Below are 15,866 nucleotides of genomic sequence, written 5' to 3'. Positions count from 1 at the left end.
TGCTCCCTTCCATTTAAGTTTTAATTTTTAATTATTTTTTTTAATGGGGGGGTTGTGGTAGTGTTGTCACCTTGTTCCCTGACCCCCCCCCCCAAAAAAAAAAAAATTGGGGTTTTTATATGGGGGGGTCCCCACGTGCACCACGGGGTCCCCGTCTGCTTGCTGCAGTGCTCCCATCCTTTAATTTGTAATTTTAATTAATTTTTTTTTGGGGGGGGGGGTTGGGGGGCTGTTACCGCTCCCCCCTGACCCCCCCCCCCCTCTCTGTGTGCCCCCCCCCAGACTCGTTCCCCGGCAGCGAGCCGCGGGTGCTGGGCCTGGCCATGGTCCCCGGCCACCACATCGTGTCCATCGAGGTGGAGCGCGAGGGGGCCGCCGCCGCCCTCTACCCCTAGCGGCCCCCCCCGGAGTGTGACGGACCCCCCCCCGGCGTGATGGACCCCCCCAGGAGTGACCAACCCCCCCCAGGAGTGATGGACCCCCCCAGCAAGTGACAGACCCCCTCCGGATTGAAAGACCCCCCCGGAGTGTGATGGCCCCCCCCAGGAGTGACAGACCCCCCCAGCACTTCATGGACCCCCCCACAAATGACAGACCCCCCCCCCAGCACCTGACGGACCCCCCCCAAATATAACGGAACCCCCCCAGACCATGATGGAGACCCCCAACGTCTGATGGACCCCCCCACATGTGAGTGACCCCCCCCATGTGTGAGGGACCCCCCCCATCACCTAACAGTCCCCCCCCAAGATCTGACGGACCCCCCCACGAAGAAACAGCCCCCCCCCCCCAATCTGAGAGCCCCCCCCCCCCCAATTTACCATGGGGGGGGGGTCCCATGGCCCCATTGAAGCCCCGGTGTTGCGCCCTCGAGTCCTTGTGCCCCCCCCCCCAAATTCCCGACCCCCCCCAGCCCCCCCCCAGCCCCGACCCCCCCCCAAATCCCCCCCCCCAAAATCGGAGCCAGCCGGGCTGTGCGAGTTAATTTAATCTCAGGTACAAAATAGCTTCTGTGGCCGCGGGGGGGGGGCAAGGCGGGGGGGGGCACCCCCAGCCCCCCCCTCCCCCCCCCCCGACCCTCAATAAAACACCGGGGCCGTGGGGGGGGGAGGGGGGACAGGGGAGGGAGGGGGGGAGATGGGAGGAGGAGGGGGGGGGGACACGGGGTGGGGGGGTCCGGGGTGGCCGCAGGGCCCAGCACCATGGTGGGGGGGTGGGGGGGGCACCCAGGTCATGGGGGGGGGAGGAGGGGGGGGCGCGGGTTTTGGGACCCCCCCCCCAGGTCAGGACACCGGGTCGCTGCATTCCCCCCCCCTCTTCCCCCCCCCCAAAAAAGACACAGCCCCTCCCCCACACTCACACACCTCCCCCCCCCCCCCCGGGGACCCCCGGCCCGACCCCCCCCCAATAAATAAAGCGCCCCCCCCACACACACACTTCGCGTATAAATTAAAAAAGAGGCAGAAAAAGGTCATTACAAAAAAAGGGAAAAAAAAAAAGAGGCTTCGGGAAGGGGGGGGGGGGGGCGCACCCCAAGTTGTCCCCCCCCCGTTGGGGGGGAGGGGTCCCGCTGCCCCCCCCCACCTTTTGGGGAGGGGTTGCACAGGCGGCCCCCCCTCCCCTTTGCACCATGGTTTGGGGGAGCCCTGGGGGGGGGACACCCCCCTTGTGGACCTGAGCCCCCCCCAGGGGGCGGGGGGGGGACCCCAAAACGCCCCCCCCCCCTCGGGGCCCCCCCCGGCCCGGACCCGTAGTGAGGGGGTGGCTGGTTTGGGGGGGGCCCCCCCGGGGCGAGTTTTTGGTTGAAATTTGGGGAAGGGTCCAGCAAAGCCCCCCCCAAGCGCCCCCCCCCCAGCACCCCCTTAATGCTGTGGGGGGGGGGCGCGGGCCCCCCCTCCCAGGGCCCCCCCTGAGTCATGGGGGGCAGCGGGACCCCCCCCGAGAGATACGGGGAGGGGGGGCACTGAGACCCCCCCCTCCAAGAGATGGGGGGGGGCCATGGAGACCCCCCCCAATGTTTGGGGGGGGCGGTGGGGACCCCACAGGGACCCCCAAATCAGGAGGGGGGGGGGTGCAGGAAGAGCCCCCCCATCCCCCCCCAGGTTTTGAGGGGGAATTGTTCATTTTTATAAATCGATATTTCTGTAAAAAACGTTAAGTTTCGCGTCTGCCCCCCCCTCAAAAAAAAATCCCCCCCCCCAGCACCCCGAGTCCCCGCTGCGTCCGTCCGTCCGTCCGTCCGGGCCCCCCCCGGCCCAGCGCCGCTCTTCAGAGTGCGGAGAGGGGGGGGGCGAGAAGATGTAGGGGGGGGGAGGCCAATTTTGGGGCGATTTCCCCATGAATAAATAAAAAAGTGTTCGGGGTGGGGGGCGGGGGGGGCGTCCCCGTGTCCCCGTCCCCGTCACGGGTGCCCAGGAACCCCCTGGGCCGGGCAGGGCTCATCTGGAGCTGGGCGACGCCACCTGCAAGGGACCCGGCGTCAGGGGGGGGCACCCCCATGGGGACCCCCCCACCGCCACCGCCACCACCCCTGGGGACATGGGGAAAGGGGGGGACACGCGGGAAGGGGTGGCTCTGGCGGGCGGGGGTCCCGGGGGTGTCCCCGTGTTGGGTGACCCCGTAGTGGGGGTCCCGTAATGGAGGTCCCTTGGGTGGCCCTGTAGTGGTGGTCCCATACTGGTGGTCCCATGGGTGGCCCCAAGTTGGGTGGCCCCAGGTTGGGTGTCCCCATGCTGGGGGTCCCTGTGGGTGACCCCAAGTTGGTCATCCCCTTGTTGGGTGACCCCAAGTTGAGTGACCCCCACATTGGGTGTCCCCATGGGTGACCCCAAGTTGGTCACCCCGATGTTGGGTGTCCCCATGCTGGTGATCCCGTGGGTGACCCCATGTTGGGTGTCCCCATGGGTGTCCCCATGCTGGGTGTCCCCATTTTGGGCATCTCCGTGTAGGTGATCCCATGGGTGTCCCCATTCTGGGTGTCTCCATGCTGGTGGTCCCGTGGGTGACCCCAAGTTGCTCATCCCCTTGTTGGGTGTCCCCATGGGTAACCCCAAGTTGGTCACCCCAATGTTGGGTGTCCCCATGCTGGCGATCCCATGGGTGACCCCAAGTTGGGTGTCCCCATCTTAGGTGACCCCAAGGTGGGTGACCCCATGTTGGGTGTCCCCATGGGTGTCCCCATGCTGGGTGTCCCCATTTTGGGCATCTCCGTGTAGGTGACCCCATGGGTGTCCCCATTCTGGGTGTCTCCATGCTGGTGGTCCCATGGGTGACCCCAAGTTGCTCATCCCCTCGCTGGGCGTCCCCATGCTGGCGATCCCATGATCCCATGGGTGTCCCCGTGTTGGGCGTGAAGGTGCCCCTGCCCCCGGGGCCGTCCCCCGCGCGCTCACCAGGGTGAAGCCGTCGTAGATCTGCATCAGCTCCTCGGTCTTGTACTGCTCGAGGACGACGACGCCGTGCAGGGCCCCGCTGCGGCGCCGGGCGCAGCCCTCGCAGTGCACCAGGTAGGTGTTGCGCCCGCCGGTCTCGCTCGTCACGAAGAGGATGTTGAACACCTCCACCTGCGGCACACGGCTCAGCGGCGGTGCTCCTGGGCGCCGCCCCCACCCGCCGACACCTTTCGGTTTGCACCCGGGGCCGGTCCCGGTCACCCACGATGAGACCACGCAAAAGCCGTGGCCAAGGCAATGCCATGGCTGTGACTGGGTCAAGACCGTGGCCAAGACCAGAACCAAGACCAGGACCAAGACCGTGGCCAAGACCAGGACCAAGCAATGGCCAAGACAATGACTAAGACAATGGCCAAGACCAGGATCAAGACCAGAACCAAGACCATGGCCAAGATAATGGCCAAGGCCACGGCCAAGACCAAGCTGTTGCTGTGGCCATGACCACACCGAGACCACGTAAAGATCACAGCGAAGCACAAGCCAATGCCATGGCCATGACCACATCAAGACCGTGGTCAAGACCAAACCAAAACTGTGGCCATGACCATGCCAAGACCACTCAGAGACCATGGTCAAGTCTAAGTCAGTGTCATGGCCATGACCACAGCAAGACCACGCTCAACACCAAGAGCACGCCATGGCCACAGCATGTCAAGACCATGTAAAATCCATGGCCAACACCAGGACCAAGACCAAGCCATTGCCGTGGCCATCACCATGCCAAGACCACATAAAGACCGTGGCTAATACCAAGCCAATGCCATGGCCATGATGACAAAGATGGTGGTCATGACTAAACCAAAACCATGGCCATCACCACGCCAAGACCACATGGAGACTGTGGCCAAAGCTAAGCCAAAGCCATGGCCATGACCATGCCAAGATCACGGTCAAGCCCAAGCCAATGCCATGGGCATGTCCATGTAAAAACCATGACCAAGACCAAGCCAAAACCATGGCCAAGACGACGCCAAGACCATGGCCATGACCACATCAAAACCATGGCCAACTGCAAGCCAACTCCATGGGCACGACCACATCAAAACTATAGCCAAGTCCACAGCCTGACTGTGACCAAGACCACGGCCAAGACCACTCCAAGGCCATGCCAAGACCACGCCCAGCCCCCCCGGCCCCCTCCAGCACTCACGTCGCACTCGTTGCAGTAGTACGCCGGCTCGTCCTTCACCCGTCCCTGGTAGGCGATCTTCTTGCCGGCGCGGACCAAGCTCTCGCGCTGCACCTGGCAGTGCTTGATGGACTGCATCAGGCAGTACCTGCAACGGCCGGCACCGCACGGCCGCACGCGTCAGCCATCGCCCCGCGGCGACGGGGACGTCCCCGTCCCCCCGTCCTGCGGCGGTGTCAGCCCTGGCGTGGCCCCGTCCTTGTCCCCAGGGCGGCCCCGGCCCCACCGCGCCCCTGCGCTCACTTGATCATCTTGTAGAGGTCGGGGTCGCTGATCTTGACGGTGCGGGCGACGTTCCAGGAGACGTGGATCATGGGCACGATGGACTTGACGTTCTTCACCTCGTTCCACTCATAGCGCTCCAGCGCCAGCTGGTACTGGTAGGCTAAGGGGACAGCAGGGACGTCACGGGTGTCCCCCGGCCACACCGTGTCACCCTTAGGGCTGTGTCCCCAGCCATGTCCCACCCCCATGGTGTGGCGCTCGTGTCCCCACTGCACCCTCACTGTGTTCCCGTTGCATCCCCGTTGTGTCCCCATAGTGTCCCCATTATGTCCCCATTCTGTTCCTGCTTTGTCCCCGTTGTTTCTCTATTGCATCCCCATTGTTTCCCCATTGTGTCCCCATCGTGTTCCTTTTGTGTCCCCATCGCATCCCCCTTGTCCTCCACTGCACCCCCACTGTGTCCCTGTTTTGTCTCCATCATTTCTCTGTTGCATCCCCCTTCCATCCTCACTGCACCCCCATTGTTACCCCATTGTGTCCCCATTGTACCCCTATTGTATCCTCATTGTATCCTCGTTGTGTCCCCGTTCTGTCCCTGCTGTTATTTCCCTATTGCATCCCCACTGTTCCCCCATTTTGTCCCCGTTGTGTCCCCACTGTACCCCCGTTGTGTCCCCAACGTTTCCCTGTTACGTCCCCCTTCTATCCCCACTGCAACCCCATTGTGTTCCCATTGTTCCCACATTGTGTTGTCGCTGTTTCTCTATTGCATCCCCATTGTTCCCCCATTGTTCCCCCATTGTGTCCCCGTTGTGTCCCCACTCTGCCCCCGTTGCATCCCCACCATCACCCCACCAGCAAAGTGCCCCCGTCCCCACGCCCCGTACCGGTGAGGGGCCCGACGTTCCAGGCGATGTTGTTGCACCAGCCGGTGGCCTGCACCCAGTGCACGGTGCCGGCGTTGATCCACACCAGGTCGCCGGGGCGCTGGATGAAGCGGTACACGGGGATGTTGGAGCGGTACAGGTCCTCCAGGATGGGCCACCACGAGCCCGTCAGGTAGTCCACGCCGTGCCTGCGACACAGACGGGGTCACACGGTGCCACTGCTGTCACTGCTGTCACTGCCATCACTGCTATCACTGCTATCACTGCTGTCACTGCTGTCACTACTGTCACCACCACTCCGCCTTCCCCCTTGGTGTCGCCAACCTACCAGCAGCACTGTGCTCTGCCCTCCCACAAGCCCCACCCCTCTCACAAGCCCCTCCTCCTCCCCCAAAGCCACGCCCCTCCCCCAAGCCCCGCCCTCACTTGTCGCAGAAGGCGGAGATGGTCTCCCAGTAGTGCTCGTGCACCGCAAACCACTCGCAGTCCCCGGGCCCGATGTTGATGTTGACGGAGCAGAAGTTGTTGTTCTCCTGGTGGCCTGGGGGGGACACGGGACCAGCGGCGGTGTCACCCCCCCGCAGCCCGCACGGCCCCACGCACCCCCCGCCCCGCGGCCCCGCTCACCGGGTGTGCGGCTGCCTGGCACCTTCATGTAGAGCTGGACGGTGTTCATGCCCAGGATGGTGTGGCCCACGTGGCTCAGCATGTTGCCCGTGGAGGAGACCCGCATGAAGGCCGGCAGCTTCAGCAGCTCCTGCAGCTGCGGCTTCCACCTGGACGGGGACACACGGGACGGTCACCCGTGGGGTGGTCACCCGTGGGGTGGTCAAACATTGCATGGTCAATCCTGGGATAGTCAACCATTGGATGGTCAGCCATGGGATGGTCAACCACTGGATGGTCAACCATTGGATGGTCAATCATTGGATGGTCAGCCATGGGATGGTCAACCATTGGACGGTCAATGATTGGATGGTCAACCACTGGATGGTCAATCATTGGATGGTCAACCACTGGATGGTCAACCATTGGATGGTAAGCCATAAGGTGGTCACCCATGGGCCTGTCAACCACTGGACAGTCAACTATGGGATGATCGGCCATAGGATAGTCAATCATTGGATGGTCAACCATTGGATGGTCAACTATTGGATGATCAGCCATGGGACAGTTACCCATGAGATGGTTGTCCATGGGATGATCAACCATGGGGTGGTCAACCATGGGATGGTCACCAGCAGGCAGTCAACCATGGGATGGACAAGTACTGGATGATAAGCCATGAGGTGGTCACCCATGGGATGGTCAACAATTGGTTGGTCAACCATGGGGTATTCAGCTATTGGATGCTCAGCCAACAGGTTGGTCAGCCATGGGATGGTGACTCATGGGAAGGTCACCCACTGGACAGCCAGCCATTGGATGGTCAACCATTGGACGGTCTACCATTGGGTGGTAGACGGTCAACCATTGGATGGTCAGCTGTGAGGTGTTCACCCATGACATGGTCAACCATTGGATGGTCAGCCATGTGATGGTTGCCTATGGGATAGTCAACCATGGGACGGTCAAACACAGGATGGTCACCCATTGGACGATCAGCTATCGGATGGGATGGTCACCCACGGGATGGTCACCTATTGGATGATCACCCTTGGGATGGTCACCCATTGGACAATCACCTATGAGAGTCAATCTTGGGATGGCCACCCTTGGGATGATCGACCATTGGATGCTCCTCCACAGGTCACCCAGAGGTGCCCGTCACCCCCAGTGTGGTCCCCCTGTCACTCCTGGGTGCCCCCCTCACCCATGGGTGCCCCCCTCACCTCTTAGCATCCGAGAGGTCGATGTTGGTCCCGAACTTGATGATCTGGTGGGACTTCTGGTCGGGGTTGCTGCGGGGCGCAGGGGTTACGGGGGGGACGCGGCACGTCCCCGAGCCGGGGTCCCCCCACTGACGCCCCGGGGACGCCCTGGGGACACCCCGGGGACGCCTCGGGGCCAGCGCCCGCCCTCGGTGTCGGGGGACCCCCGGGTGGCCCCACCTGGGGGGGGTCTCCGTGGTGCTGTCGGGCTCCTCCGCCTCCTCGTCCTCGCTGTCCTTGTCCTCCTGGCGGGGACGTCTCGTTAGGGGGGGACACGGGGCAGGGGGCACACGGGTCAGGGGGACCCCCCATCCCCATGTCCCCCTCCAGATGTCCCCTACATCACCCCTGCCCTCCACATCCGCCCCGTGTCCCCATGTCCCCCCTCACCCTGAGTGTCCCCACATCCCCCTGCACCCCATGTCCCCCCCTACCCCCTGTGTCCCCACGTCCTCCCATGTCCCCCTGTACCCCCCACGTCCCCCTGCACCCCCCACGTCCCCCTGTACCCCCCCCATGTCCCCCTGTACCCCCCATGTCCCCACGTCCCCCTGTACCCCCCCACGTCCCCCTGTACCCCCCATGTCCCCACATCCCCCCATACCCCCCGTGTCCCCCTATACCCTCAACATCCCCCCACGTCCCCCCACGTCCCCCCACATCCCCCCATGCCCCCACATCCCCCCCCGCCCCCCCGCGCCCCCCACGCCCGCCGACCTGCAGGGACTCCTGGAAGGAGGAGGCCTGGTACTGGGCGTACTTGGCGATGGTGGTGTGCGAGCGGCTGCTCTCGCAGGGCCAGACCTGGCGCGTCCCCGACAGGTCCCAGTTCTCGTCCGAGGGCTGCTGCACCTGCGTGCGCACCTCCACCGCGTGCTCCCCGCTCGCCTCCACCAGCGTCTTGGTGCTGAACAGCCCCAGGTCTGCGGGGACGGCAGCGGCCGCTCAGAGCCCGCACCGCGGAGGGGGGCACGGGGGGGTGGGGGGCGAGGGGAGGGCAGGGGGATATGGGGACATGGGGACATTGGGATGAGGGATGTGGGGACACAGGGACATGGGGACATTGGGATGAGGGGCAAGAGAACATTGGGATATGGGGACAAGGGACGTGGGGATATGGGGACATGGGACGTGAGAACACTGGGATATGGGGACAAGAGACGTGGGGACATGGGGACACGGGGACATTGGGATGAGGGATGTGGGGACACAGGGATATGGGGACATTGGGATGAGGGACGTGAGAACATTGGGATATGGGGACAAGGGACGTGGGGACATGGGGACAGGGGGACAAGACATGGGAACACAAAGACATGGGGGCATTGGGATGAACGGCAAAAGAATATTGGGATATGGGGACAGAGGACATGGGGACATGGGGACATTGGGATGAGGGGCAAAAGAACATTGGGATACGGGACAAGGGACATGGGGACATGGGGACACGGGGGCATTGGGATGACGGGCATGGACACAAGCGACATGGGGACATAGGACATGGGGACAGGAGATGTGGGGACATGGGGATGAGGGATGTGAGAACATTGGGATATGGGGACAAGGGACGTGGGGACATGGGGTCATGGGACATGAGGACATAGGGACAAGAGATGTGGGGACATTGGGATGAGGGACATAAGAACATTGGGATATGGGGACAAGGGACATGGGGACATGGGACATATGGACATGGGGACACGGGGACACGGGGACACGGGGACATTGGAACAAGAGACATGGGGACAAAGACATGGGGGCATTGGGATGAGGGGTGTGGGGACACAGGGACATGGGGACGTTGGGATGAAGGGCAAGAGAACATTGGGATATGGGGACAAGGGACATGGGGACGTGGGACAGGGGGACACAGAGACATGGGGGCATTGGGATGACGGGCATGGACACAAGGGATGTGGGGACACAAGGACATGGGGACATAGGACATAAGGACATGGGGACAAGAGATGTGGGGACATTGGGATGAGGGAAATGGACACAAAGGACATGGGGACAAGGGACATGGAGATATGGGGACACGGGGATGAGGGACATGAGAACATTGGGATGCAGGGACAAGGGACATGGGGACATGTGCATGCAGGGGATGAGGACACAGGGACAGGATGGGGACGTGGGGACGAGAGACACGGAAGCAGGTACGTGCAGGGGATGGGGACAAGGGACACAAGTGTGCAAGGGACAGGGGGACAAGGGAGTGCACAGGACAGGGACATGGGGACATGGGGACACGGCAGCTCGTACATGCATGGAGGGGACACGGGGACAGGACAGGGACAGGACGGGGACATGGGGACAAAGCGTCTCCATGCAAAGCATCCCTGTGCAAAGCGTCCCCATGCAATTGTCCCTGTGCCACTGTCCCCGTGCCACTGACCCCATGCAATTGTCCCTGTGCATTTGTCCCCGTGCCACTGTCCCTGTGCAGTTGTCCCCATGCAATCATCCCTGTGCAAAGCGTCCCCATGCAAAGTGTCCCTGTGCCACTGTCCCCATGCAGAGTGTCCCCGTGCCATTGTCCCTGTGCCACTGTCCCTGTGTAGTTGTCCCCATGTAATTGTCCCTGTGGTGGCGTCCCCATGTCCTTGTGGTGGTGTCCCCATGCAAAGTATCCCTGTGTCACTGTCCCTATGCAATTGTCCCCATGCCACTGTCCCCATGCCACTGTCCCTGTGTCACTGTCCCCGTGTAATTGTCCCTGTGTCATTGTCCCTGTCCCCGTGCCACTGTCCCCATGCAAAGTGTCCCTGTGTCACTGTCCTTGTGTAATTATCCCCATGAAATTGTCCCCATGAAATTGTCCCCATGCTGTTGTCCCTGTGCCACTGTCCCCATGCCACCATCCCTATGCAAGGTGTCCCCGTGTCGCTGTCCTTGTCTAATTGTCCCCGTGCAATTGTCCCCGTGCAACGTGTCCCCGTGCCACTGTCCCTGTGTCATTGTCCCTGTCCCTGTGTCATTGTCCCTGTCCCGGTGTCCCCGTCCCGGTGTCCCCGTCCCGGTGTCACTCACTGAGGCGCAGGGACCCGGCCAGCCCGCGGATGACGGTGATGGGGTTCTTGGGGTCGGTGCAGAACTGCAGCAGGACGGGCGAGAAGGCGTCGCGCTTGCTCTCCAGCTGTGGGCGGGGCCAGTCAGCGCCGGGCAGCCAATCGCGGCCCGACAACGCCGCCACGCCCACACCCTCGGCCAATGGGGAAGCCCCGGGGCGGGGCCCCGCCACGCCCCCCGCCCGCCCGGCGGCCAATCAGATGGGGGGCCCCGGGGAGACGCCCGACCGCCAGCCAATCGGTATGGGGGTGGCTGGGAGGATCCGGGCGGGAGCCAATCAGAGCGGGGATTCCCTGGGAAACGCCCGCCCGTGGGCCAATCAGCATGGGGATATCCTGGGAAACACCCAGCTGTCAGCCAATCAGGGCAGAGATTCCCTGGGAAACGCCCAGTCATGGACCAATCAGAATGGGGATTCCCTGGGAGACGCCCGCCCATTGGCCAACCAGGGCAGAGATGCCCTGGGAAACACCTGGCCATGGGCCAATCAGGATGGGGATGCCTGGGAAACACCCAGCTATGGACCAATCAGGATGGGGATGCCCTGGAAATGCCCACCCATGGACCAATCAGGGTGGAGATGCCCTGGGAAACACCCGTCTATGGACCAATCAAAAGGGGGATGCCCTGGGAAACGCCCAGCTATGAACCAATCAGGATGGGGATGCCTAGGAAACACCTGGCTGTGGACCAATCAGCATGGGGATGCCCTGGGAAACGCCCAATAATAGACCAATCAGGACAGGGATGCCCGGAAACACCCAGTTATGGACCAATCAGGGTGGAGATGCCCTAGGAAACACCTGCCTGTGAACCAATCAGGGCAGGAGTACCTAGGAAACACCTGGCCATGGACCAATCAGGGCAAGGATGCCCTGGGGAACACCCAGTCATGGACCAATCGGGGTGGGGATGCCTGGGAAACGCCCAATCATGGACCAATCAGGGCAAGGATGCCTGGGGACCACCCAGCTATGGACCAATCAGGGCAGGGATACCCTGGGAAACACTCAGTCATGGACCAATCAGGGTGGGGATGCCTGGGAAACGCCCAATCATGGACCAATCAGGGCAAGGATGCCCTGGGCAACGCACTCCTGCGGCCCAATGAGGATGGGGACGCCCTGGGACACGCCCGCCCGTTGACCAATCGGCACGAGGATGCCCTGGGACACGCCCCCCCCCCCACGGCCCAATGAGGGCGGGGCGCCCCGGGGCCGGCCAATGACTCACGTAGATGCTGGGCGTGGGCGGGCTGAGCTTGTCGCGGGGCAGCTTCTCCTGCGAGTCGATGCGCGGCTTCACCGACTGCGCCGGGGACAGGTAGGACTCCCGGAACGGGCCCGGCAGGCGCGCCTGCCTGGGGGCGGGGCAGGGGGCGGGGCCAAGGGGGTGGGGTCATGGGTGGGGTCACGGGGTCGTGGGTGGGGTCACGGGGCATGGATAGGGGAATGGGGACAGGGATAGGGACATGGGGACATGGGGACAGGGATAGGGACATGGGGACAAGGATATGGGGATATAGGGACATGGGGACAGGGACAGGGACATGGGGACAAGGATATGGGGATATAGGGACAATGGGGACAAGGGACATGGGATACACGGATATGGGGACATGGGGACACAGGGATATAGGGACAAGGACATGGGGACACACGGACATGGATGGGGACATGGGGACATGGGGATGGGGACACATGGACATGGGGACAGGGATAGGGACATGGGGACATGGGACAAGGGATGTGGGGACACAGGGACACAGATAGGGACATGGGGATAAGGGCATGGGACACGGGGATATGGGGACATGAGGGGACAGGGACATGGGGATGGGGACATAGGGATGGGGACATAGAGACATGGGGACACGGGGACAAGGGACATGGGGACATGGATAGGGACACAGGGATGGGGACATGGGGATATATGGACAGGGATATAGGGACATGGGGACATGGGGACACGGGGACACACAGACACGAACAGGGACACAGGGACACAGGAATGGGGACACAGGGACATGGGGACACAGGATATAGGGACATGGCAACATGGGCACGGACAAAGGGATAGGGACAGGGGTATGGGGACAGGGGCACACGGGGACATGGGGATGGGGACAGAAAGATGGGGACAGGGGGACACAAGGACACAAGGACAGGGTCACCCAACGGCCCAGGGGGTGGGGGGGGGCCCGCAACATGTGCGAGGCCACGTCCCCACAGAGACCCCACAGAGACCCCACAGAGACCCCAAACAGCCTCCATAGACCCCACAGAGCCTCCACAGTCCCCATAGAGCCCCTGTAGAGGCCCCCAGCCCATAAAGGCCCTGGGGAGCCTCCATGGAGCCTCCCTACAACCTCCCCACCCCAAAAAGAGCCTCCACAGAACCTCCCTAGGGCCTCCAGGGCCTTCAGAGCCTCCATAAAGCCCCCTAGAGACCCCATAAAGCCTCCCCAGAGCCTCCCCAGCCCCCCAGAACCTCCACAAAGCCCCCTAGAGACCCCATAAAGCCTCTGTAGGGCCTCCCCGGCCTCCTAGAGCCCCCATAAACCCCTCTAGAGCCTCCCCAGAGCCTCCCCAGCCCCTCAAAGCCCCCAAAGAGCCTCCCCAGACTCCCAGATCCCCCATAAAGCCTCCATAAAGCCCTGCAGAGCCCCCATACAGCCTCCCTGGAGCCTCCCCAGCGCCCTACAGCTTCCATAAAGCCCTCTAGAGCCCCCAGACAGCCTCCCCAGCCCCAAAGAGCCTCCATAAAGCCCCTTAGAGCCTCCCCAGCCCCAATAATTTCTCCTTAGAGCCTCCCCAGCCACCTAGAGCCTCTCTAGAGCCTCCATAAATGCCTCTAGAGCCCCCTAGAGCCTCCCCAGCCCCAATAAATTCCCCCCTAGAGCCTCCCCAGCCCCCAAAGAGCCTCTATAAAGGCTCCTAGCGCCTCCTCAGCCCCCCAGAGCCCCCCAAAAAGCCTCCATAAAGCCCCCTAGAGCCTCTCTAGAGCCTCCCCAGCCCCCTAGAGCCTCCCTAGAGCCTCCGTAAATGCCTCTAGAGTTCCCTACAGGCACCCAGCCCCAATAAATCCCCGCTAGAGCCTCCCCAGCCCCTAAAAAGCCTCCACAGAGCCCCCTAGAGCCTCCACAGAGCCTCCATAAATGTCTCTAGAGCCTCCTAGAGCCTCACTAGAGCCTTCCCAGGACTCCAAATAGCCTTCACAGAGCCCCCTAGAGCCTCTCTAGAGCCTCCCCAGCGCCCTACAGCCTCCCTAGAACCTTCATCAATGCCTCTACAGCCCCACTAGATCCTCCCCAGCCCCCCAAAGAGCCTCCATAAAGCCCCCTAGAGCCTCCCCAGCCCCAATAAATCCCCCCTAGAGCCTCCCCAGATCCCAAACAGCCTTCACAGAGACCCTCAGAGCCTCCCTAGGGCCTCCCCAGCACCCTAGAGCCTCCCTTGAGCCTCCCTAAATACCTCTAGAGCCCCCTACAGCCTCTCTAGAGCCTCCCAGCCCCCAAAGAGCCTCCATAAAGCCCCCTAGAGCCTCCCAGACCCAATAAATCTCCCCTAGAGCCTCCCCAGTCCCCAAATAGCCTTCACAGAGACCCTCAGAGCCTCTCTAGAGCATCCCCAGCCCCCTAGAGCCTCCACAGAGCCTCCACAGAGCCTCCATAAGTGCCCCGAAAGCCCCCTAGAGTCTCCCCAGCCCCAATAAATCCCCCTAGAGCCTCCCCGGCCCCTAAAGAGCCTCCACAGAGCCTCCAGAAGTGCCCCGAGAGCCCCCTGGAGCCTCCCCAGCCCCAATAAATCCCCCATAGATCCTCCCCAGCCCCTAAAGAGCCTCTATAAAGGCTCCTTGAGCCTCCCCAGAGCCTCTAGAGCCCCCTAGAGCCTCCCCAGCCCCCCCAAAATCCCCCCCCAGCCCGCCCCGCACTGACTTGCTGGCGCGCACGACCTCGGCGGCGCTGTGGCTGATGGTGAGCTGGGCCAGGGGGAGGCGCGGGGGCTCCTCCACCTCGGAGGCCACGAAGGTGTCGCGGCCGCCTCCTCCTCCTCCTCCTCCTCCTCCTCCTCCTCCTCCTCCGCTCTCCACCTTCACCAGGCGGATCTTCAGCTCCCGGGGGGGGCCCTCGCTCAGCGCCCGCAGCTTCAGCAGCTCGGCCGCGCTCGGCGACGGCGGCGGCGGCGGTGGCGGTGGAGGCGGTGGCGGCGGCGGAGGCGAGGCCGAGGTGGAGGCCGCCTCGGGAGCGTCCTCAGCGGGGCTCTGGGGGTCGAGGGAGGCCGGGGCCTTGCGTGGAGGCCGCTGCTGCTGCTGCTGCTGCTGCTGCTGCTGCTGGTGGTGCTGGTGGTGGTGGTGGTGGTGGTGGTGGTGGTGGTGGTGGTGGCGGCGGCGGGGGCGAGCCTCCCGCTCGCGGGGAGGCCGCCGAGGCCGGGGGGGAGGCCGGGGCTGGGGAGGGGGTGACTGAGGAGGAGGAGGAGGAGGAGGAGGAGGAGGAGGGGGGGGGGATGAGGCCGGGGAGGAAGGCCGGGGGGAGGCCGCCGAGCGCCCCCGCTTGCTCCGCCAGCGTCTCGCAGGCGCGGCTGATCTCCTCCAGCGCCTCCGACTCCGACCGTGGGGGGGGGGGGTGGTGGTAAGGGGGGGTCCCTCGGCGCGGCCCCCCCTTCCCGGCCCCAGCCCGGCGGTGAGGTAGCGACTTGAGGGGCCGGGGGGGGCCAAGGGAAGGGGGGGGGGGGGGGGGCGCCCACCGCCTTGAGCCCCCCCGGCTCGGCCGCCCCCCCCAGGGCGGAGGCCAGCGAGTGGAGGAGGCTGGAGGAGGACGGAGGAGGGGGGGGGGGCGGGGCGCGGGGGGGGGGCTCGTCCCGCTTGCCGAAAGGGTAAAGGCGGGGGGGCTCCGGGGGGTCCGGCCCGGGGGGGGGCCCCCGAAAACGGGCGCCTTGGGGCGGGCGAGCGGGGGGGGGGGCCGCGGAGAGGGGGGGGAGGGAGGGGGGCGGCGACCTGAGGGGGGGGGGGGAGGAGGAAGAGGGAGGGGGAGGAGGGGGAGGAGGGGGGGGGGGGGGGGAGGGAGGCGGAGGGGGGGCGGCGGGAGGGGGGGGGAGGGCGGGGGGGGGGCCGGGGGGGGGGGGGGGGGGCGTCGCAGGGGCCCCCCCGCTCGTCCTCCTCCTGCCGGATG

General features: G+C 64.0%; 1 protein-coding gene across 1 annotated transcript; it reads right to left on the bottom strand.

Annotated features, from left to right (window-relative positions):
* Window positions 1-1,255: 1,255 nt before the first annotated feature.
* Window positions 1,256-15,157, bottom strand: LOC311221704 (lysine-specific demethylase 6B-like; the record flags this gene model as incomplete). The annotated part of the gene is made up of 13 exons (XM_084307090.1): window positions 1,256-2,462; window positions 3,393-3,563; window positions 4,603-4,729; window positions 4,885-5,026; window positions 5,754-5,941; window positions 6,180-6,294; window positions 6,381-6,529; window positions 7,586-7,654; window positions 7,805-7,869; window positions 8,342-8,547; window positions 10,658-10,763; window positions 11,930-12,056; window positions 14,634-15,157. Coding segments are annotated over 13 exons (2,013 nt in total), but the record flags the coding sequence as incomplete, so codon positions are not given.
* Between the last annotated feature and the right edge of the window lie 709 nt (window positions 15,158-15,866).

This window comes from Netta rufina, assembly GCF_964035555.1.
Source record: "Netta rufina genome assembly, contig: SCAFFOLD_194, whole genome shotgun sequence".
Classification (NCBI taxonomy): domain Eukaryota; kingdom Metazoa; phylum Chordata; class Aves; order Anseriformes; family Anatidae; genus Netta; species Netta rufina.
This window is presented reverse-complemented; position numbering and strand designations above follow the sequence as displayed.